The 25,154-nt window shown below is 38.0% G+C and overlaps 1 protein-coding gene across 5 annotated transcripts in view; it reads left to right on the top strand.

The window, feature by feature from the left end:
* Window positions 1–25,154, top strand: part of RABGAP1 (RAB GTPase activating protein 1) — a 160,730-nt gene that overhangs the window by 5,770 nt on the left and 129,806 nt on the right. The window contains exons 1-2 of one of the 5 annotated variants that reach the window (XM_004423428.2): window positions 1,517–1,575; window positions 15,497–15,696. In XM_004423428.2, coding sequence (XP_004423485.1) covers window positions 15,547–15,696 — 150 coding nt within the window. In that variant the 5' untranslated portion in view covers window positions 1,517–1,575; window positions 15,497–15,546. Of the gene's footprint in view, window positions 1–1,516; window positions 1,721–10,804; window positions 11,786–15,496; window positions 15,697–25,154 lie in introns of those variants that run through there. The other 4 variants (XM_087419126.1, XM_087419127.1, XM_087419128.1 and 1 more) reach the window with 4 other exon arrangements.

Below are 25,154 nucleotides of genomic sequence, written 5' to 3'. Positions count from 1 at the left end.
TATTGTTAATTGAATAAAGCAGATTGCTAAACTGTGATCTCATTTTGAAAAGCAGTATGGAGACACACAAAGAAGGATATGCATTAAAGTATTAACATTTGTGGAGCGAATGTGATGTTTTTATTTTTTATTTTAGCTTGTCTCTGTTTTCTATCTTCCCCAAGCCATACTGTATTAATTCTGTAATAAAACTATATTTTAAAAAATTATGTTAGGATTTACATATATATTTGGGGTATACATACGAATCAAGAAACATATGAATGTATGGTCACTAAAATATTAAAAGTGGTTTTGTCAGGGTGTCAGGATTTCAGGGGATTTACTTTCTTCCTAATACTATATTTATTATTTGAATACTTTAAAATGGGTGTGTATTATTATTACATAACTGTTTAAGGAGAAAAGGAACAAAGCTATTTTCTTGCAGGAGTACAGCCAAGTCTATAGTAATAAACAAGTCACAAAGAGGACTGCAACAGAGCACAACCTTTTTTCTTTTTGTCTGGTTAATTTGATGCCATACCCACAGGAAAACATTGCAAATGACCCATTCACCAGGAAAAGAGCATATTCTCTCTGAATAAAGAAAGGGGAAGAGTAATGGGGAGGCTGTAGAATTATTTTATAAATTACCCAGACTTAAGTAGCACCTTTAATAATCAGTTTTTGTTTCCAACTACATTGTAAATTCATTCAGGACAGGAACTTTAAATTTCATTCTCTTGCCGTTGCTCTGTATATCACTTTTTAGTGATTTTTAAATAAAATCCCAGCCCCATCTTTGAGTAACACTCTGAAACAACCTTGTTCATTTCTGCTCTATTCTGTGTCTCTCAAATACCTCAAGGCAGCTGTGTTGTAGCCAGTGGGCCTTGGACTTGAGTGTCAGAAGTTTTGACTTCTAAACTGAATTCTGTTACTTAGGCAGGACTCGTTTAGAAAATGACAAACTCATAGCATTCTCACAGGTTTGTAGTCAAGTCCAATGAGATACCTGTAAAAGGGCCTATCACAATCCCTGGCACATTGTGCGCCCTCAATAAAGGCCAGGTGAGTTAAGTAACACCGTTAAGGGCTGCTTTTGAAACAGCACTTGAACGTGAAAGGTGAGCAGGGGATTCCTTTCTCTAGCACGAGTAGTCTTTGCGGTTGTTCCCCTTCGTAGACGCAAGAGGTGCTACCCAGCCTGCTCCCCTCGCCAGTCCAGCTTCCAGACCCTGGTGCAGTCCCACAGCCACTGCCGATCCAAGCGCACACACCGAGCACCACGAAGCTTCCAGCTCCCACGGAGCAGACTGCGCGCAGGCGCAGACTCCTGAGGCGGGCTAAAAGCCCAGGTGGGGCTTCGAGGAAAGGAAGTACGCCCTCGCCGCCTGTTGTTGAGCCAATGGGGCCGCTCGGCTTAGCGGCGGGCCTATGAGACGGGGCAGGAGGCGGGGCGGAGGGCGGAAAGAGCCACTCTCACGTGAGTAGGGGGCGGGGAAGGCGGGGGCAGGGCGGCTAGGGAGGCCCAGGCGGCGGAGCCTCTGGGACGGCGAACGGCGGGCGGCGGAGGAGGAGACGGCGGGTCGGGTAGGGCCGCGTTTCCCCTCCTCCTCCTCCCACCCTCCTATCCACCAAGCCCGGGGGCATCCGCCGACGGACCCTGCGGGGAGCCAAGCTGTGTTCTCATTCCGCGGGGCTGGGCCGACGAGACTACGCTCAGCTCCCTGGACGAGTAGGGTTCTGAGGGGAGCCGTGATTGGGGGGAGGGGGAGTTGCGGCCGAGGGGAGGGGAGAGGGCGCATGCGCATGTGGGAACGCTCCTGGAGCCCCTGCCCAAACCGGTTCCCCCTGTCTGGGGGGGTGTCAGTCTTGTGAGTCTTGCGCTTGCGGCTCCCTCTGAACCCCCCAGCCAAGCAGGCTTCTCTCCTGACTTTCATGTTTGGGGCCAGGTCCTATTTGGGAATCCGGGCGCTCTCTCCGCCTCAGTTTCTCCCCATTGCCCGCAGGGCCTGTATCTGTGACTTAGGCTGGCTTCGGCCTCAGGCCAGCTTCCTGGGCTGCGCCTGGTTTGAAAGACTTGCTTTCTTTTAGTGTCGGTCTGCCATCTCGTGTTCTTTCTGTCTCATTTTCCCCGCCTGCAATTAAAGTGTCCCCGGCATCCCACTCTCCCCATTTACTTTACGTATCTGCCCCCAGTACCTCATTGCTGTGTCTTGGTTCTCAGCAACCTTCAGGGTTGTAGGTGTTGAGCCAGAGGATAACCCCAGACTTCCAGGAGTTCGCTGTCCATTGCCTGGTAGTACTTCGGTTCCTCCTCTTCTAACATTCAGATTATCATCATCTGCACCTGTTTTTACAGGCAGCTTCATACTTTAGTTACTCGGGGATTCCTTTATCTTGGAAACAAATATCCTAGAAGACCGTGTTAAGTGATCATGCTACTAGTGCTCACCGTACTAGTGCTCCGTTAGTTTAAAATCATGCTCCAACTTGAATTTGAGACCTTTTGGCTTTTGTTTTTATTAGTGGAAAAAAATGTCAAGGACAGGGGTTCACAATTCATTTGATATTTTCATTCGAATAAACACCTGTATTCACATACATGTGACTGGAGTAGTAAATGGTGTGTGTGTGTTTCCAGCTGCTTTATTTAGGAAGAAAAAACAATGGAGGGTGAATTGAGGTATGTTTGTCACATTAAACTAATGTATGAAAAGTAGTTGAAAGCAAGCTTAGGTGCCAAGGAAGTACACATTCAACTTTTTTTTTTTTAAACGAAGGCCCTGTTGACCTTAATTCAAGTGTGTATAGGGTGCTATTTTAATATATATTGAAAGATTTTAAGTAGAGTTTACTTATAAAAAGTGCAAATGAGTAGGGGAGAGAGGTCTTTATGATCTTCCTTTGTAGACCTCAGTTTGTGTTAATAAAATTTGAATCCATGAGTGATTTGTATTTATTGGTAACATTTAGAATTCATATGTAGCTTTAATACAGATTAACTCCAGTTCGTAGTTAAAATTGAACTATTGCTATGTTGTGGTACACTTCCTTTTCGTCGTTTCAGTTTTATAAATCAGTTTACAGTTAATTAACTCAACTCATTGGTGTTAAAGTATATATTTATCTGGATAGTTAACCTATCAACTATATGCATTTTGGCATTTTTGGCATCGTGTTTTATTAGCAATTTATAAGGGCTTAATCTGGATTAAATGGTAATTTAGTGGGACTCTGGAAAAGTGAAGACATCTGTTTCATATCTTTTCTACTGCATATTGAAAGAAGTGTATTATGCACATTATCTATATGAGGGGACATGATTTTCCACAAATGTGTCTGAACTTTGCAGCCTGAGTTCTTTAAAGAAGTCATTCTTTTATTGAGTATATTTCCAGCTAAACTTTACAGCCCAGATTCTTTTAAAGAAGTCATTGTCTTTTATTGAGCATGTTTCCTGCTAAAGGGAAGCCTACTTTGAAGGTCTCATCATTTCACAGTAATTGTTTTGACAAGTGACCTTTGAGTACAGGCTTCAGAAAATAATTAGTTTAAATCGGTGCTATTGTTGAGTGTCTTTATAGACACTGGTTGGTGTGCTGAGATTCTGATATAGGCTGACTGTGATGTTATCTTTGTAGTTTTCAATATAATCAGATATCATTACACTTCTCAAGCATGTGGAATAAATGAATATAAAGCCCTTGGATGTTTTTTGGAGATAGAACTGAAATACTACTAAAGAAGTGCTCATTTAACTGATATATATAAAGCAGAGTTTGGCATGAAATTTGGGTGCTTTGTATGTAACTACCTTGTTTTATAATGTTTTTACATAGTTATATCCCAAGGAAAGAAAATCCAAGGCTAAACACTCGATGTCCATGGGTATACATGAAAAAACACCATATCACTTTAACAGCTGGGTGTTTTTTTTTTTGCATAAACTGGTTACATGATTCTCCCCCCACCCTCAGTTTGGTGTTGATCCTGAGATCCTTATTCTTTAGAAAACTTGTAAGTAAAAAAAATACCGGATAGACATTTTTTTTTTTTTTAAAGATTTTTATTTATTTTATTTATTTTATTTTTTCCCCCCAAAGCCCCAGTAGATAGTTGTATGTCATAGCTGCACATCCTTCTAGTTGCTGTATGTGGGACTCGGCCTCAGGATGGACGGAGAAGTGGTGCCTCGATGCGCACCCGGGATCCGAACCCGGGCCACCAGCATTGCAGCGCGTGCACTTAACCACCAAGCCACAGGGCCGGCCCCGGATAGACATTTAAACCTATGTTGTAACCACTCTTGTTGACCCTAACAGCCTTGTTTCTCTTTGTGTGTAAAGACTGACCAAATATGGCAGTTTGCAAGTCATGAACACTTTGGTTTATACAATTTAGGCTGGAAGTTTCCCTCTTTCCAAAGCAACCATAATACTCTGAGGTAGTCATCAGTGAGAATTTTTTGAAGATTGTTCTTTCTATCATAGTAGAGTTCTATAAGGCCTAACTTCCCCCAAAATCCCTTTTTCTGTGCATCATTAAGTAGTACAAATAGTCTTAAACTTGTGTTTAAGCTCGTGCTTGACATTAAATATATATTACCTTGGTTCTAAAACATGAGAAGTATGTCTTCTCAATTGTATGGCTGTGCTGCCAAATTTGGAGGTTTGCACTTCTCTAAGAGTTAATGCATGGCTGTTGTGTATCTCTAGTTAAGATTGCATTAGGTTTTATGTTGTAAATCACTACTTCTTGGGCTCTATTAATCTTTGTGGCAGTAACTTTTTCTCCATACTGAAATGTGGCATTTCTTAAGGTACATTAGCAAATTTGTTTCTGTGGTAACTTTAACAAAATGTTATTAATTCTTAGAGCTTAACAATAATTTGACTATTTAAAAATTTTTTCCCCTCATTTTCCCTTATTTATACATTTTGGTAATAATAACCAATAACCTATGGTTATAATCTTGTTTTCCATTTTCTGAGAATGGCCCTTGTATGGGAAAAGAAATTGATTTGCAGACTCTGTCTTTGGGAACATACGTTAAGTATCATCAGGGGTATTAAGAGACAGCATTCAGGGATTGAATTGGATTAAATGTTGGGCATTTGTATAAAACTACTGGGGTGAAGAGCCATGAGTTAATCATTTTAATATTTTTACCATAGGGGTAATAAACTCTCTTATGCCCTTGAAGTATGCTGATAAACGGATTCTGGCAATGTGAGAGTGGGAACATGTCACGTAAATCTCATTTGCTGTGACACACGATTTTCCATGAATAGACCTCTGATATGTCTGCAGAAGGGAAATTGTTATATCCTTATTGTAGTTACCTGTTGAATTCTCTGTGAATGGAAGAAAAATCTGATTTCTGTCTAACCTCAAAAGCTAATACTTACATAAAAAATTGTTCCCTAGCAGAAACAGTCTTATTTTTTACTTTTTTGCTTTTGGTTGTGAAAAAAGATCTTCTCAGATAGGTTTAAAAACACCTGTGGAACTTAATTAAACATTTGTGAATTTTTTAAATCTTTTTACACAGTGCCTATTCCAGTACTGTGAATGAAGGTGCTCAGGAAATGTTCATTGATTGCCCACCCCCTATTTAACACACTGATCAAGTGTCCCCCCATCTTTGCGTAACTATAGACCAGGGCTGCCTTCTCTCAGAAGATGCAGAAAACATGTATCTTCTGTCAAATATTTGTGGTTTCCCTACACACATTCCTCTGACAATCAAACAGGTCATAGAAAAGAGAAGTCATATTTACTGCATTTATCTTAGGCTTTGGTCATCTATTGAATGATTTGCTTGCTTGACATTAAATTCACATAGTTTAAGGAGAAATGAATATTATAAACATTCCAACTCTAAGTGTAGACAGGTTGATGTTCTAAACGGGATAGATTCATGTTCTTCACTGTGGATGAGAAGGGACTATATTGACCAGTTTCCTAAAAGGAGGAAGAGTCTTTGAACAATCCTGCATTGCTTAAAAATATACATATTTTTATATTTATAAAACACTATATTATATTACGCTATAGAAATCCATTCCAGAAAAAATAAAGACAAGGATACTTTGTTTTTTTAATCTCTACCAGCCAGGTCAGAAATATAATCTGACCTTGTGAATGAGTAGAACATTAACATTAAGCTAACTTTCCCTGTGTTCTCAGAGGTAGGTTTCTATTGTGGAAATGGCATCCAAATAATTTAAATATTTAGTTTTAGAGATCTTGTGTTGAAGTGGCATAATGCTAGCATACCTAGAATTCTGGAAAAAGTGCTATTTCCTGAAATATCCACAGGAGCATGGGGAAGCCACTTATATGGTTTATTTTTTCAGGCATCAACAGTATTGCACTCAAGTCATCAATATAGAGTTAAATGAATTGTTTTATGTGCATTTCATCTGCTCTTCTTACTTCTTGTACCTTTCGTTAGAGGTTTCAAGGTAAAGGAGGGAGAGTGTGAACTTTGGAATCAGAACAGATATCCCAAGTCTTGCGCTTACTTAGTACACCACTGGATGTAAGCTACTTAATGACTCAGACTCAGTTTCTTCATTTGTAAAAATGGAACTAGTTATGCTTATCTCATGGATTAGGACTGGAAAGCATCTGACATACTCCCCTCCTTTCCTGGATATTCTCATTCACAAAATAGAAAGGGTTCAGTCTCCTCCTGTCACATAGGCGAAAACTGAAGCTACAGCATTGTCCAAATCAAACCAAAAAGGACCTAGTTCAACTCCAGATGGTTTTTTTTTATATTATACCAAACCGTTAACTTTAAAAATTCTTAATAAAGATTGATCACTCATGAAAAAATGAGAAATAACTCTGAAAACATTGGCTGTCTTCTTTAGTCACTGTACTGTATTGATTTTTTGAGTTTTAGCCTAAAGATCTTATAAAGTTACAATCAGGCTTTAAAAACTTTTATTGACCAATCAATGGATAAACAAAATGTGGTATATACATATCGTGGAATATTATTCAGCCTTAAAAAGAAAGGAAGTTTTGACACATACTACAACATAGATGAACTTTGAAGACGTTAGGCTAAGTGAAGTGAGCCAGTTACAAAAGGACAAATAACGTATGATTCCACTACTTATGTGAGGTACCTGGAGTAGTCAGATTCGTAGAGACAGAAAGTAGAATGTTGGTTGCCTGGGGGAATGGGAGTTAGTGTTTAATGCGTACAGAGTTTCACTTGGAGAAGATGAAAAACTTCTAGAGATGGATGGTGGTGATGGTTGCACAACAGTGTGAATGTACTTAATGCTGCAGAACTGTACACTTAAAAGTGGCTAAAATGGTAAAGTTTATGTTATATATATTTAACCACAATTTTAAAAGATTAAAACTTTTTAAATCTTTTAAAAAATTAAAAAAAAACTTTTGTCTCACAAATTCCTTCACTTATATCATTAAGGTATCTCTTTTAGTTCATCTGGAATTGAACTAAAAGTCACTTCCTATTCAAGGAAATGAATTGTCACAGACATTGTAGGTTAAAATTTGCCTAAAAGTGACTTGTAGACAAGCTGGTTTTTCTTGCCTTTTAGTGCTTTGGGCCCAAGATGGTTAAGTTTTGTTTTCTTTTGTTTTTGGTTTTTAAGCTAATTATTCGGAAGACTTAAATTAATACAGTTCTCCTAGCTCACTAAAATAATTCAAAGAAACAGTCCCAAATTCAGAGTCAGACTTAAACAAAGACACGTCTATTGTTTAGCAATTAGTAGTGGTGGAAAGGAATTTATTTTTATAAAGAAGGGATGATTTTCCATTGAGTTTTGTTAGATTTGTCCCACGCTTCCCAGGGATAGGCTGTGAGAAGTTCATGTGAAAATTAATGCAGGGAGACAGACTTCAGAGCCAGGAAAAAAAGAAGAAAGCTGAGGTTAATATAGTGTGATTTTTAAAAAGAACTTTGTACTCTGCATGTTTATTTTTAAAGGGCTACAAACCTCCAGGAATTGGCCTGCTACAGCGTCTTTGAGACTTGATTCTTTTGCTACTTCCTGTCTTGTCTTTTTCTGAACAGAGGGTAATCTTATCAGATGTGTGTTTTAGAAGGATAGAACTGGAGCAACTATAGAGGATGGATTGGAATGGGGAGAGAATGGAGATAGGGACACCAAGGAGGAGAGATGTATTCTAGAAAAGGACAAAGGCACCTAGATACCTGGGTTTGGATCAAGTTCCAGAATTTTCTCTGTGAACTTAACCAGGTTATTGAGCCAGTCTAAGCCTCAGTTTGTCTGTCATATGAAGTTAATACCTATCTCGTAAGGTTAGTGTAAAGATTAGTAATAATGCACTTAAAGCTTCTTAGTACCATGTTGGCCATATAATTAGTACTCAGGAACTAATAAGTATTATTGTCTCTTTAGATTTAGCAAGATGATTTAAGTATCCCCCTTGAGATTCCCTAAAGCTGTACTTATTTACTCACTGGTTGAACAAGAAAAATGATGGGGATAGGGAGGGAAGTAATGAGAGTGTTTTGGTCCAAAGAGATTCCAAGGTACGTGTTGTGGCTCAGTGTTGTTTAACTGGTTTTGGCCGTGACAGTTGGGATCTTGATTAAGAGTCAGTCAGGCACACTCAGGAGTAGTTCTTTTGGAGTCTCTTTGTTCCAATCATCATCCAAGTCCACATCCCCAGGCATATGCATGTAGTATAGCATATTTGTCCTTTGTCCTCCTCACGTAATTTAGACCCTATCAGTTAAACACTGATGAAAGAGTATTATTCAACTGATCAAAATTATTGAGCACTGCCAGTAAGCAAGGCTATGAAGATAATATGAATAAAACCTAAGATTCCTGTCCACAACTACTTCATAGGGACTGTCTGCTCATTGTATTCCCTGCATTTATCATGGTGGTTTATGCTTAGTAATTGTTTCTGGAATGAATGATCAACCAATATAGTGGAGTGGAAAAGAGATATAACATTACTTTACTGTGTAATAAATGCTGTAATTCTGTGATAAATTAAAAAGCAAGCAAACAAAAAGCCTTAGGAGTCCTAGAGCGAATAATGAATATTGCAGAAGGAAAAGGGGGAGGTCGAAGATTTATTTGATTGTATCACAAGATTGCTGGTGTGGGAGGACTAACTGGGGAAATGAAGACGCTTTCCTAGCTTAGCAAACAGCCTGAGCAAAGGCTTGAAAGCATAAAAATGCCTGACATATTTGGTGAGTTGTGGTATGGTGTGATAGAAGGAGATAAGATTAGAATGATAGATTGGCTCCAGATTTTGAAGAACTGATCGTATAAAGAGTTTGGATTTGATTCTGTTTTCAGTCAGGAGCAATCAAAAGTTTTAAGGAAGGGGGTGAGTTATATGATCATATCTGAATTTTAGAAATTAACTATGGGGCCTTAATAATCAGTGACTAGAGAGAGTCTAGAAAGGGAGACTTACATTGTAGCTAAATTGAAAGATAATGAAGAAATCACAAGTCAGTGATATGAAGGATGGCAAAGGAGAAATGGATTTGGGGTATGTTTTGGAAATAAAATCCATTAGAGTTCCAAGGGAGAATGAGAAGAGGAGTCAAGGATTTTTTTGAGATTTCTGTCCTGTATCAGTGGTTGGTGACCAGGATAGGGAACCTGTGAGGAAGAATATGCTTGTGTGACAGATGGGGGTCCTCTTTGGACATGTAGACTTGATTTTGAGATGGCCATGGGACACATGTAGCAGAGCCCTCCTGTGTATTCTCATAACACCGATTGCATATCTCTATTATACCGAGCACTATACTGTGTTGTGATTACTTGTTTACTTGTCCATTTTCTCTGCCACTACAATCCCATCGAAGGAAAAGAGTACCTATTATTCCTCACTGTAGCATTCCTGACCTAGTGCCTGGCACATATCAAACACTCGAAATAGAAAAGAAAATGTAACACAAATATCTGTATGAAATGAAGGAGAAAAAACAGTATCGTCAGCATACAAAAAAAATTATAATCATGTGAGCTAATGAGATAGCAGGGAAGAGTGTGGAAAAACAAGAGGGACAGGATGAAATTTAAAGAATGGCTAGAAGAAGAGGAATCTAAATGACAGCTGAGAAAAGGTAGTCAGAGATAGAAAATGGAAGCAGAAAGATGACAGTTTCAGAATAGGGAAATAGCATTTTCTTGTATTTCAGCTGGTAGAAGTAAGGTGAGAACTGAAAAGAATTCTTTGGGTTTTGAAATTTTGTATTGTTGATTTTTATTTTTATTTATTAAAATTTTTTTTTTTCCTTTCTGCAGTGGATACTCACAAAGCATAAACATAGTACCCAGGGTCACAAAGATGAGGTTTGAATTCAGTTTTTTGTGGGTTTTTTTTTTTGCTGAGGAAGAGTCTCCCTGGGCTAACATCTGTGCCAGTCTTCCTCTATTTTGTTTGTGGGTCACTGCCGCAGCGTGGCTGCTGACGAATGGTGTAGGTCTGCGCCCGGGAACCAAACCTGGGCCACCAAAGCAGAGCACGCCAAACTTGACCACTAGGTTACGGGGCCGGCCCCTGAATTCAGTTTTTAAAAGAGGAGGTTCAGGGCCGGCCCCGTGGCCTAGCGGTTAAGTGCACGTGCTCCACTGCTGGCAGCCCGGGTTCGGATCCCGGGCGCGCACCAACGCACCACTTCTCCGGCCATGCTGAGGTCGCGTCCCACATACAGCAACTAGAAGGAAGTGCAGCTATGACATACAACTGTATACTGGGGCTTTGGGGGAAAAATAAATAAATAAAATGAAAAATAAATAAATAAAAGAGGAGGTTCAGTGAGGGTTGGTGAAAGGTAGGGGAGCCAAGTTTTTGAGAGGGACTGCTCAGTGAGAGTGAGGAGTCCCACTGAAGTGGTAGAGGTGGAGGCAATTAAGAAAGAGTTTCAAGAAAACCAAGGAAATAAATGCTAAACCAGCGCCCTGGATTAATGGCTGGGAACTAGCACATTTTGTCTCAAGCATGTCAAATTCAGTTATAAGTATTGCTCATATCTCTTTTAGCAACTTAGGTAGATCACTAATTGGGAGGTGATTTTTGCCTCTAATTGCACATTAGCAAATCCATGCCACTGCAAGTTCACTGTTTATGTTACTGTTCTGAATGATGTTAATAACTAGAAACAATGCAAATATCCAATAGTACTCTCTCCCTCCCAAAAAAGTTCAGGTTTTTAAAAAGGAAATAAACACTGATTATCCAGAAGCCGACTGCGCATAGTATCAAAAGAGCCTTTATCATGGCCATTTCTTTTTCATTTCACTCTCCATTAGCTGGAACTATAGTGTTTAAGAGGAGATTAAGAATGAAAATGAATCTTCATTCAGTACGATTGAGGTGCATTATTTCCCATGGTCTTTGCAGAAGTGCATGTTTGAGCATAAAGTTGTCACTTATAGTACAGAGCAGTGAATTTGGGCAAAAAGTATAGAGTTTTGATATCATGAGATTAATTTTCAGTGGGAAAATCTCTAGTGATCTTTTATGTATTAATAAGGATAAAAGTAATGAAAGGATAGAAGTAATGAAAAATATAACATAATTGAACTTTTGGCTTTGATTCAGGAGGCTGCATAATTAAACAAAATTACCTGTTATTTTAAGTGACTTGACTTATTAAAGGAGATACAGAGGAGGAAACATCCCTGAACTTGCACTTGCCAACCTGGCCCTCTTGGTAACTGGACATGTTATAAGGGTCTAGGCTCATCACCTGTATAAAAGAAGGAAACAAACTGAGTGCCTACCAAACACCAGAGTGTTCGTAAGTATATTATCTTATTTAAAATGGGATAAAAATCCTTACTCTGGCTACCTTACCGAATTGTTAGGGTGATCAAATGAGATGAAGAATGGGTATGTTTTCATAATCTGTGAAGTATTATACAAAGATATGACATTTTTACTCATTCAAAGTATTTTTTTTTTTTTTTTCCCTCTAAAACCCCAGTAGATAGTTGTATGTCATAGTTGCACATCCTTCTAGTTGCTGTATGTGGGACGTGGCCTCAGCATGGCCGGAGAAGTGGTGCGTCGGTGCGCGCCCGGGATCCGAACCCAGCCGCCAGCAGTAGAGCGCGCGCACTTAACCACTAAGCCACGGGGCCGGCCCCAAAGTATTTCTTTAGATTTATTTAGATATAAACAAATTAGAACGTGGAATTAGGAAAGCTGTATATTTTTGCCCAAATATTGTATTTCCTAAATTGAATTACCCAAATCAGTTGGTACTTGTTAATTCTTTTAAAATCAGAAGTTTTTGAAAAGCTGTAACTATTGGGTGCTATAATGTTCTGTGTGTAATGTTAAATGATATATATATTCCTTAATAATTTTTATAATAGCTCTATGAGGTAGATAGTAACTAGATAGTACACTATTTTCGTTTATGAAACTGAGGCACAGTGTGAGCAAGCTCGCAGTATTATTAGGTAGTAAACCAGTATCTAACTTGGATGTGTCCTAACTCTTAACTGTGTGCTTTACCATCACAAGTACGACTTCTCTTTTTATTGTCAGTCTATGAAAGATGGTCTTACCTTTTCATTGGGTGGCTTTTCCATCTTTATTTGCCATTTATCCTGTTTCTTTAGCAAATATTTGAGCACCTAGTATGTGCCAGGCATTGTTCCAGGTGGTAGGGATACAGTAGTTAATGAAACAGACAAAAATCCCTGCCCTCCTGGAACTTCGGTTCTAGCTTACATGATACTTAACAACAAATGATTAAAATATAAAGTGTGTCAAAGGGTGATAGGTGGTATGGAGAAAGGTAGGAAGAGGGATGGCAGTGCAGGGTGTTTGGGGAGGAAGTTTGTACCTTATTGTCCATGAGAATTAGAATTACAGTCTGAAGGATGAGGAATTAGAGTAGGGGGCTTCTGGTGGTAACTGATCTAAGTAGGGATTAAAAACAAAACTAGTCCTTATGGTCGCGAGACAGGGGTTGTGAATACTCCAGAATTTTGCCGGGAGTACACCAAGTTCTGGGGCACCTCTTTATTGTGGAGGCCAGGGAAAGGGTGGTCTTATTCCCAGCCCTTGGAGCTCATGGACTCCCTCTTCACTTCTGCTAATGATTAGGCCAGAGAAGAGGAGTCTTATTGTATAACTTTTCCTGTACTACTTAGTGTTTTGATAAACCTCATTTCCCCTCAGTGATTCAGTTAGTTTCAGGTGCCAAAACAAACAGTAAAGTGTCTTATAAAGCATATTTTCCTATCCCTTCCTCAAAGAAAATAGATTGAACTTTGAGCCTGCCAAATCTTCTCAGTTCCGTAGTGTAAATAGCAAAGTACATTATTTTTGAGTCTAGAGTATTATAGAAAGTTGTCGGTGTCTCTGAGATCATAGCTTTAGAGGACTTTTCTAGGCCCTCTGCTATCCTGCTGTTAGTCACATTTTAAAAGGTAGAAAAAAGACTAATTAAGCATGAAAACCTTACCTAAAGTACAAGTTCTAAAAATGATCAAGACTCCTTTACCCACTACTGACTGTTTTGGGACAAGACCCAAATTTGTGGTCTTGGAAAGACATCATAAGTTAATGGATAGAGCATAGCCTCTGGAATCATACATAACTGGGTTCAATTTTTGCTTTGCCTCTGACCGGTTACATTATAACCATTACCTTGAACAAGTTATACCATCTCTCCAAGCTTCTCTATTTCCTCATCTGTGAAATAGATATGTGAAGATTAAATTAAGAGGCACTCACTATCAAATAGTAATACAACATAATTGGTACTATAAAAAGTGTAAAATGCTTTGGGAACAGAAATAAGGCAAGCAGTTCATTTGGCTCTATGGTGAGAATGGGCAGGCTACTAGGAAAAGGAGGGTTAGATCGTGAGTGATGAGTTGGAGTTGATGGAGTGCAGAAGCAAGGAGACCGCTTTAGGAAGAGGATCCTGTGGGGGCAAAGAACTGAGGGTATTAAAGTATATATCCTCAGCAAGGACATTACCTCCTCCATATATTTCTTAACTCTTCATATCTAAGCCACTCTCGTAACGTGTTCCCATAGTTGTCTTGACCCTAAATCAGTACCTATTAACCTGTTCAGTTTGCCTCTGTTCTCTACTAAACTATAAACTCCTTTTGGGCAAGAATCTAATTTCTCGTTTATCATATTCTACTTTATACACTAGACTCTCGGTAAGTATTCATTGAATGGATAAAGCAAAACTACATTTAAAAAAAGCTTTCCAGAAGAACATTTTGAAGCATCTGAAGCAGAACACTATGCATTTAGATTTAGTCCTATGAAATGTAGAGTTGTGATAGCCTTTATGCAAGGGAATTAGTTTAAATAGAAAGCAGCAAAGAATCTAGGGTTCAAGGCTTAGTTATGCCTAGTTAAATGACCTTTCTTCTCTTGGGGTTGCCATTTCCTTATCTGTTTAACAGTATTGATGATTTCTAAGTTTTCTTCCAACTATTAATTCAGGGATGGTATAGTTCCTCCTGTCCGGTGTCTATCTAGATGTGAGCCTTTGAGGAGAAAATAGTGTTTGGCACATGGTGTATGCTCAATAAACATATGTTCAATTAAAATTCCAAAGTATAAATCAGGACTTCTTAATTGGAGAGATTAAACAGATTTTCAGAACGTTAGGTACAAGATGAGCATAGAGCTAGAGCTACTTTTGTTAATTGGTTGAAGCTCTCTGAGTATAATGTTTTATTGTTTGTTCTGTTGCTGTTTTGGCAACCAGATGGGAACATTGCCACAAAGTATGCAGAACCAGGTTTTTAAATGGTAGATGAGTTTGAGTTTTATTCCAGGAGTCAATAAAAAATTGAATGGCTTTTCATAATTGACAAATTTTTATGCTCTTGATGGGAATTTTTGGCATGAAACTCTTTTATTGCTAATGTTCATATTGAGGTGAGTTCTAAGAAACAGTGGGATGGGAAGATTGAGTTTTTCCTATGTAAGGTATTTCCCAGATCTAAAATTTATGCTTGCCCTGCCTTGAATTTATTTTTTTTTTGGGTGTTATTGTGAAATTTTGTTTCTTAAAAACATGTCGTTAGTATGTTAAATTTAAGTATCAGTAATGTTAGGAAAACCTTAGTTATTGTCTTAAGTGCTTTCAATTTCATTTATGTGTACAGCTTTACAAATTAAAGGATAGAAAACAGAAGTTTAGTATTTCATAATTTTTAGGGGCCAAGAGCAGAGTTGCAACATATGCCAAAGAAATCACTGTAGGTAGTCGGAGTTATTCTCAGGAGAATATGTTTTACTTATTTATTTTTTTGAAATCTAAAATATCTTGGCCCTGAATAGCATCAGATTTCCTTATTATCTGGAATAAAAAGTCTAAATTGTAAGTAATAAAAGTCTTGGGAAAATATTTTGGAAGTATTTTCTTTTTAAGTTTTTCTGTACGTATTTTGTAAGAATTAGAGCATGATTGAGTATTTGGCAGACATTCTATATGAATATCTTTATGGTTTTTGTTTTTCAGGCATTTTTAAAATATTTAATCATTCATGAGTTGAGCTTCATTCTTGAGTCATGGATGACAAGGCTTCTGTTGGAAAAATCAGTGTCTCCTCAGACTCAGTGTCTACTCTTAATAGTGAAGATTTTGTCTTGGTTTCCAGGCAAGGAGATGAGACACCATCTACAAATAATGGAAGTGATGACGAGAAAACAGGACTCAAGGTAAAACTCCATAATCTTAAGTTTCTTTTGCTTAGCCTTGCTAAGCCCATTGCAAAACTTGGCCTTAGGAGGAAGGTACGTGGAGTGAAAGTGAGAACATGGAAATAATATCCTTTCTTTTTTTAATGCTAGAGAGTTTTATTTACAGTTAGTGATAGTGACAAATTTATATTTGATTCAGGATTTTCAATTTGATTAGCTTCTAAATCTTCTAATGTCCCTAACTGTCAAAACTAGTGGTCATAGTATAATATAAACTTTTGTCATTTTAGTATTGTTTTCGCTTTCCCATTGAATTAGGGTGGTTGTTTCTTTTGAGCTTGGTGTAGGTAGTGTAAAGTCAATGGCAGGTCAGCAGTGCTGTTTATAAAAATAAGTTTTAGGATTATTGAAACGGAACTTTTAAATACCTGGCTTTTGGCCACTTCTGTTTATATTTTCTCAGCCAGATAGATGACTATCACTTCTTTACCCATACTCTCTTATTGTTCTGCTCTTTATGGATATAAATAAAAACAGATTATCTGTTAACATCATTTAAAATGTAAGTAGCTTTAAAAATATTTTGATTGCTGTTTACATATATTCATTCAACAAGTACTTTTTGAGTATCGACTGTGTGCCAAGTAATGTTCTAGATACTGAGGACACAGTGGTGAAGACGACAGGCAAAGCCCCCTGCCCTCCTAGAGCTTTTATTCTGATGGAGGAAACAGACTTTCAGCAAATAAGAAAATGAAAATATTAAGTAAATTTAGGTGCTGTGAAGAAAATCAAAGTGGGATAATGGATAAAAAGTGAAGGGCGGGTACTATTTTAGAGAATGTCTTGAAATGACATTTGAGTAGAGACCTGAATGAGACAAGGAAGAAGGCCACAGAGAAGGGAAGGGAAAACAACTTTCCACAGGGAACAGACAATAGAAGGACCCTGAGGTGGACCACCCTTAGGACAGAAATTAGAGCAGAATGAATAAAGTAAATAAAAACTGGTAAAGGATCGGTAGGGGCTGGATCGTGTAGACCTTTGTAGAGCTTAGTAGGAATTTGGACTGTGTTATAAATGTGACGGGAATTTTTGGAGAGTTTTGAATGGAGACGTGATCTAATTTACGTGTGTAAAAGCTCGCTGTCTGAGAGAGACTTCCAGCATATAGCATGAGGTCCTCTGAACCTGCTTCCCAGCAAAACTGGTGACAGTTATGAAAAACATCCATTTAAAGTCTTTAGAAATGTTTTAAAGGACATCAGCAATTGAAGAAACATTTATTCAAGGAAATTTACTAACTTTGGTGAAGAATCTGTGGTATTTGAACCAAGACCTGTTTCTTCCCTCCCCTCTCCCAGCTGAGCGAGATGGTAACTCCACTCCAGATCTGTGCAGTCAAGAAGACAGGGTTCCCTCTCCTCCCAGCTCCCAGTTGAAGGGCTGTCTTCCAGGGAAGAGCCTGATGACAGCATTTCTTATCCTGTCTCCAGCTACCTTTTGCTGGCCAAGTGTGACTGGTGGGGCCTCCCTTTTTTTTTTCCCCAGCCCTTACTCGTGGGATGAAGGCTTTACTTTGGACACGACGCTGCTGAGAATATGAGAGCCCACTTGTCCTTGCCCTGGCACTTAAGGTAGTGGTTCCACACCAGTAGAGGCAAGCCAAGAAGACTTGAGACTACTACACCACCTCCCACACCCACTAAGTACTTAGCTTCTGAAGATGGGTTGTCACTCAGAGAGAAGCACATCGTTGTCCACGCTCCCTACTTCATAGCTATGGCTCAGAGATTTTGCTTGTAGTGAGAAGCAGGCTATAAAACAGCTCCTAATCTCTTCCCAAAGGAACTGACTTTATTTATAACAAAGTGTAGAGAAATTCAAGCCTAAGGGTACTCTCAAAAGCAGTGGAGGTTGTGGCGAAAGGTAACCGGGAGGAGATTGGTAGATTGATTGGATATATAGGTTTAACTGTCGGCTTGCTAGGAGGAGACCACCTAGGGTCAGAACAAATCTCAGACATTGACCTCTGGAACTCTTCCTTCAAAGTAACCTCAATTTGATTGGTTTATTCTGTGGAGCAGTTTATACCCAAGTGTTATTGAAAAGAATAGTGCAATCAGCCACAATTAGTAGAGTTTATCATCTAGGTGTGGTCAGAGAAAGAGAGTGCTCTGCCAAAATTGCTCTCATTCCAGGATAACTGTGGGCCAATCCAAATCACTCTAGAGAAGCAACATCAGAGGCTTAACACTGTGAGAATTAGGGGTATAAAATTTACTAAACTAAGCCAGCCAGTCACTAAACAAACAAGCAAACATAAAAAATAAGAAGTCCCAGAGTGAGGAGGCCAATATTGAGAGCTGGTATAATGTATTATCTAAAATATCGAGTTTGCAACCAAAAATTATGAGACATGCAAAGAAAAAAAATATTACCCGTACATCATTTTTTAAAAAAAGGCAAGCAGCAGATACTGCGTGTGAGAGTGACATGTTGGATTTAATGCGCAAACTTTTCAGAGTAGCCATTATTAGTATGTTCAGTGAACTAAAAGAAACATGTTTAAAGAAATAAAGGAAAGTATGACAATGTCAAATCAAATAGAGAATATCATTAAGGAGATAGAAATTACAAAAAAAGAACCAAATGAAAATTCTGAAGTGGAAAAGCACAATAACTGAAATGAAAAATTCACTACAGGGGGTCAAAAGTGAATTTCAACTGGTGAAAGAATTAATGGAGGTGATGTCATCAAAATGGTGGCACAGGAGTTTTCTACTGTCCTACCCTCAGACAACACTGATTTAGACAATCACTCACAGATGAGAGCCTTTCTGGGAGTCTGGCAGAGAAGATGCAGCACACTGTTTGAGTAAAAACATCCAAGATTGAACCCATTGAAGATGATAAAAGGAACAGTTTTACTTTACCTGTGTCACCCCTCTCCCAAGGTAGCACCAGCTTAATGCCAAGAGAGACTGACTCAGCCTGTGATTTCTCCCACCAGGGGAAATGAGAGCATGTGACTGAGCACCTGGCTTCCCCAGTTGTGTGGGATGCCCCCAAAAAAGTCCCATTTCTTTCTTACCCCATCCAGAATACTGAGTCATGAACTATATGACTTGTGGGTGGAGAGTCATGCTGGGAGAACAGCAGCTATGGCTGGTGATAGAACATACCAAAGGGATGTGGATTCTACTAACTGCTTTGGGTACTCCATCGGGAAGCCCACCCAGGGGAGGAAGACACCTCCCCTGCTGATCCCCCACAACTAGCCCTCAAGCTTCACATGCCTCACCTCAACACACTCCTACCCTGTAGCTACCTCCCTGTGCTTGCCCTTGAGGGCAAGAATGGTGAGAGTGAACCTTTGTAGATGCCTAGTGAGCATGCACAGAAAGAAAACTTGATTCTGCAGGGTTAGGAGAAACCACACACTTGAGCACTCGTCACCATCTTAGGGACAGCAAATGCAAGATTTAGAGCATCAACAACTGGCTGAATCAAGCAGAAGAAAGTAGTGTGAACTAGAAGATAGGTTATTTGGAATTATCTAGTCTGAGAGCAAAGAAAAAAAAGTGAAAAAGAGTGAAGAAAACCTACATGGACTATCGCATACCATTAAAATAAATAATCTATGCATTATTGGAGTCCCAGAAGGAGAAATGGGCAGAAAACTTATTTGGAGACATAGTGATTGAGAACTTCCCAAATTTAGGGAGAGATTTGGACATCTAAGTTCATGAAGTTTATAGGTTCCCCCAAAATTTAAACCCAAAGTGATCCTCTCCAAGACACATTACAATGAAACTGTCTAAAATCAAAGACAAACAGAGTTTTTAAAGCAGCAAGAGAAAAAAAAAAAAATCGCATTACAAGGGAACACCCATAAGACTATGAGAGGATTTCTCAGCAAAAACCTTGCAGGCCAGAAGAGAGTGGGATGATATATTCAAAGTGCTGAAAGTAAAATACTGCCAACCAAGAATACTTTACTTGGCAAAGTTGTCTTTCAGAAATGAAGGAGAGAGAAAGATATTCCTAAGTCAAAGCTGAGGGAGTTAATCATCGCTAGATCTTACGAGAAATGCTGAAAGGAGTTCTTCAACCTGAAATGAAAGGACACTAATTAATAACATGGAAATGTATGAAAATATAAAACATGCTGGAAAAGGTAAGTATATAGTCAAAATCAGAATACTCTTAATACTGTAATATGGTGGTGTGTTGATCAGTTTACTATAGAAGTTAAAGGACACAGGTATTAAAAATAACTATAGCTACAATGAATACACAATACAAAAAGTTAAACTGTGACATCAAAAACATAAAATGTTGGGGATGGTAAAAGGTAGAGTTTTTGTATGCGATTGAAGTTAAATTGTTATCAGTGTGAAATATACTGTTATATCTATCTATAAGATGTTTTATGTAAGCCTCATGGTAACTACAAAGCAAAAAAATACAATAGATACATAAGAGATAAAAAGAAGGAAATCAAAGTATAGCACTATGGAAAATCGTCAATTCACAAGGGAAGACAGTAAGAGGAAAAAAGGAATGAGGGAACTAGAAAACAATAACATAGCATTAGTAAGTTCTTACCTGTCAATAATTTAAATGAAAATGAATTAAATTCTCTTGACATATAGTGTCTGAATGGATAAAAAAACAAGACCCCACTATATGCTGCCATTAAGAAACTCATTTCAGCTTTAAGGACACACATAGACTCAGTGTGAGGAGAGGGAAAAGCTATTGAATGCAAATGGAAACCAAAAGAGAGCATGGGTAGCTAAATTTACATCAGACAAAACAGACTCTAAGTCAAAAGCATAATTAAGAAGAGACAAAGGTCATTATGTAATGACAAATGGGTCAGTTCATCAAGAGGATATAACAATTGTGAATATATGTGCACCCGATATCAGAGCATCTAAATATATTAAGGGAAACTAACAGATCTGAAGGGAGAAAAGAACAATAACACAATTAATAGTAGGGGACTTCAGTACCCCATTTTCAACATTGGATAGATTATCCAAACAGAAAATCAATCAGGAAATGTTGGACTTGAACTATGCTTTAGACCAAATGGACCACACAGACATATACAGAACATTCCATTCAACAACAGCAGAGTACACATTCTTCTTAAGTGCACATGGAACATTCTCCAAGATGGATCGTATCTTAGGTCACAAAACAAATCTTAGGGAATTTAAGAAGACTGAAATAATACCAAATATCTTTTCTGACCAGAGTGATATGATACTAGAACTAAATAACATTAGAAAAATTTGAATATCCACAAATATGTGGAAATTAAACAACACACTCCTGAACAACCAGTGGGTCAAAGAAGAAATCAAAAGAGAACAAAAAAAATCTTGAAATAAACAAAAATGGAAATACAGTATATTCCACATTCCACAATTTATATGTGGAATCTAAAAGACCCAGACTCATAGAAACAGATCAAAATGGTGGTTGCCGGGGCCAGGAGGGTGGGGGATAGTGATAGGAGAAATGGGGAGATACTGGTCAAAGAGTACAGACTTTGAGTTATGCAATGAATAAGTTTTGGGGATCTAAAATGTACAGCATTGGGGCTATAGTTAAGTAACTATTTAAATACTATACTAACTATATTTAAATACTATATAACTAGTTAAATACTATATTACTGTAGTTAAATACTATATTATATGATTAATTGAAAGTTCTTGAGAGTAAATCTTAAATGTTCTCACCACCCACAAAAAAATCATAATTATGTGAGTTGATGAATGTATTAACCTTATTGTGGTAATCATTTTATAATATATACGTGTATCAAATCATCACGTTGTACACCTTAAACTCACACAATGTTTTATTTCAATTAAGTGTCAATAGAGTTGGAAAAATGTGTAAAAAAAATAAAGACCTTTTCTCAGATCTTTTATAGCAAATAAACAAAATGTGAGAAGTGTTTAAAATCTTGAAAAAAATGGACGATTATTACCACAATTATAAATGAATTTCAGAATAATTAAGCTGAGTGAAAGAAGCTAGACACCACCACCCCCAGGAAAAAAAGCACTTACTGTACATTTCGTTTATATATAATTCTAGAAGATGCAAAACTAATCTGTAGTCACAGAAAGCAGGTCAGTGGTTGCCTGGGTGTGGGATGATGGGATGAGGAAGAAGAGTGGGAGTACAAAGGGGCACAAGGAAGTTTGGGGTATTATGGATATGTTCACTGCCTTGATTGTAGAAATGAGTTCATGAGTGTATACATATGTCATAACTCATCAAAGTGTACACTTAAAATATTTGCAGTTTATTGTATGTAAGGTATACCCTAAAAAATTTGATTATTTAAAAAGAATTAATGAACTGGAAGATAGATTAGAAATATCAAAAGAACAGAAAGAAAAAACAATGAAGAAAATGAACAGAGCCTCAGAAAGATGAGACACTATTAAGTGTGTCAACATAGTCGTATGTGAGTATCAGGAGAGGAGAAATGAGCAGAAAAAATATTGAAAGAAATAATGTCTGAAAAGTCGCACATTTATTGAAAACCAGGAATCTACACATCCAGAAAGGTCAACACACTCCAAGTAAGATAAATTCAGAAAGATCCACAAAAAGGCACATCTTAGTAAAAAGGTTAAAAACCAAAGGAGAAAATCTTGAAAGTCCCAAGAGAAAGGTGATTTATCACTTAAGGAGGAACCCCAATAAGATTTACAGCTGACTTCTCAGCAGAAACAGTGGAGGCTAGAAGCCAGTGGGATAACATTTAAAGTTCTCAAAGAAAAAACTTGGAACCAAGAATCCTGTGCCTAGCAAATGAAAAGGACATGAGACATGTATAACAAACAAAAAGTACAATGGCACACCTAAATTGAACTGTATCAATAGTAACATTAAATGTGAATGGATTAAGCAATATAATCAGAAAGTAGAAACTCAGTGTTGGATAAAAATCATGGCCCAACTCTGTATTCTTGTCAGGAGACACACCTTAAATTCAAAGATAAAAATAGACTTAAAAGATGGAAAAAGGTATATCATGCAAACAGCAACCACACGAAAAATGGAGTGATTATACTGATGTCAGGCAAAATAGACTTTAAAACAAGTAATGTTACTAGAGATGAAAATGGACATTTTAATAACCTTACAAGGGTCAATCTGCCAGGAAGATCAACAATGATATACCTTATAAAGGAACTCCAAAATACATGAAGCAAAAAGTGAAAGAAATGAAAAGAGAAATACAGTTCAATAACTGTTGGACACTATAATACCCACTTTCAATAATGGATGGGAAAACTAAGTGGAAGATCAATAAGTAAATAGAAGTCTGGAACAGCACTGTAAACCATTTTGACTTAACATACCTGTAGAGCACTCAAGAGCAACAGAATATACGTTCTTAAGTGTACCAAAAGTATTTTTCCAACCACAATGGAATGAAACTAGAAATCAATAACAAAACTGAAAAATTAATAAATACGTGGAAATTAAGTGGCATACTCCTATATAACATATAAGTCAAAGAAGAAATCAAAAGGGAAGCTAGAAAATACTTTGAGATGAATGAAAATGAAGATAGAACATACCAAAACTTATGGGATATATCTTAAATAATGCTTATAGGGAAATCTCTACTTGTAAATTCCTATATATGAAAGAAGGAAGATCTCAGATTAATAACCAGATTTTTGGGCCAGCCCCGTGGCTTAGCGGTTAAGTGCGCGCGCTCCACTACTGGCGGCCCGGGTTCGGATCCCAGGCGTGTACCGACGCACTGCTTCTCCGGCCATGCTGAGGCTGCGTAGCACATACAGCGACTAGAGGGATGTGCAACTATGACATGCAGCTATCTGCTGGGGCTTTGGGGGGAAGAAAAGAAAAAGGAGGAGGATTGACAATAGATGTTAGCTCAGAGCCGGTCTTCCTCAGCAAAAAGAGGAGGATTAGCATGGATGTTAGCTCAGGGCTGATCTTCCTCACAAAAAAAAAAATAACCAAATCTTTCACCTTAAGACATTGGAAAAAGAAGGGCAAACTAAACCATAAAACAAGCAGAAGTAAGGAAATAAAAGATTAGAGTGGGAATTAATGAGACAGAGAATAGAAAAACAATAGAGAAAAGCAACGAACCCAAAAGGTGATTCTTTGAAAAGATCAACAAAATTGACAAAACTTTAGATTGACTAAGAACAAAAAGAAGACAGAAATTACTAGAATCAGAAATGAAAGAGGGGGGGCCGGCCCGGTGGCGCAAGCGGTTAAGTGCGCGCGCTCCGCTGTGGCGGCCCGGGGTTCGCTGGTTCGGATCCCGGGCGCGCACCGACGCACTGCTGGCAAGCCATGCTGTGGCGGCGTCCCATATAAAGTGGAGGAAGATGGGCACGGATGTTAGCCCAGGGCCGTCTTCCTCAGCAAAAAAAAAAGAGGAGGATTGGCGGATGTTAGCACAGTGCTGATCTCCTCACAAAAAACAAAACAAAACAAAACAAAACAAAAAAAAAGAAATGAAAGAGGGGACATTACTACCAAACTTACATAAGTCAAAAGGATTGTAAGGGAATCTTATGAACAGTAATATGCCAGTAAGTTAGAGAACTTAGATGAAATGGATAAATTTCTAGAAAAACACTAACAAAACTGATAAATAGTATGAATTGACATATAACAGGAGATTGAATTAGTAATCAAAAATGTACGCCACAAAGAAAGCCTAGGCCTAGATGACTTCACTGCTGAATTCTACAAGATATTTAAATAAGAATACTAGTTCTTCACAAACTCGCCCAAAAAGAGAAAAGGAGAGAATGTTTTCTAACTCATTCTATGAAGATGGTATTACCCTGATGCCAATATTAGACAAAGACATCACACAAAAAAGTACACATCATTATCTCTTATAAATATGAACAGAAAAATCCTCAACAAAATACTGGCAGACTTAATTTAGCAACATATAAAAAGGGTTACACACCATCCCCAAGTGGGATTTATCCCAGGAATGCAAGTTTGGTTTAACATCTGAAAATCTATTAGTGTAATATACCATATCAATGGAATTAAAGGCCACACGATCATTTCAGTAGACACAGGAAAAGCATTTGATAAAATCCAACACCATTTCATGAAAATAAACAAATGAAGAAAACAAGTCAGACTGTTAATAGAATGGAACTTCCTCAACCTGATCAAAGCATCTATGAAAAACCCACAGCTAGAATCATTTTTGCTGGTAAAAGAATAGATATTCCCCCCAGGTTTGGGCTCAAGACGTGGATGTCTGTACTTACTACCTCTGTTTAACATTGTACTAGAGGTTGTATCCAGAGCAGTTAGGTATGCAAAAATGTAAAAGGCATCCGTATTGGAAAGAAGGAAGTAAAAATTGTATCTATTTGCAGTTCACATGATCTTGTATGATAGAAAACCCTAAGAAGTCC

The sequence above is a fragment of the Ceratotherium simum genome, chromosome 29 (assembly GCF_057802395.1).
Source record: "Ceratotherium simum simum isolate JZ-2026a chromosome 29, ASM5780239v1, whole genome shotgun sequence".
Classification (NCBI taxonomy): Eukaryota; Metazoa; Chordata; class Mammalia; order Perissodactyla; family Rhinocerotidae; genus Ceratotherium; species Ceratotherium simum.
The sequence above is the reverse complement of the archived record's forward strand: the minus strand, read 5'-3'. Positions and strand labels throughout refer to the sequence as shown.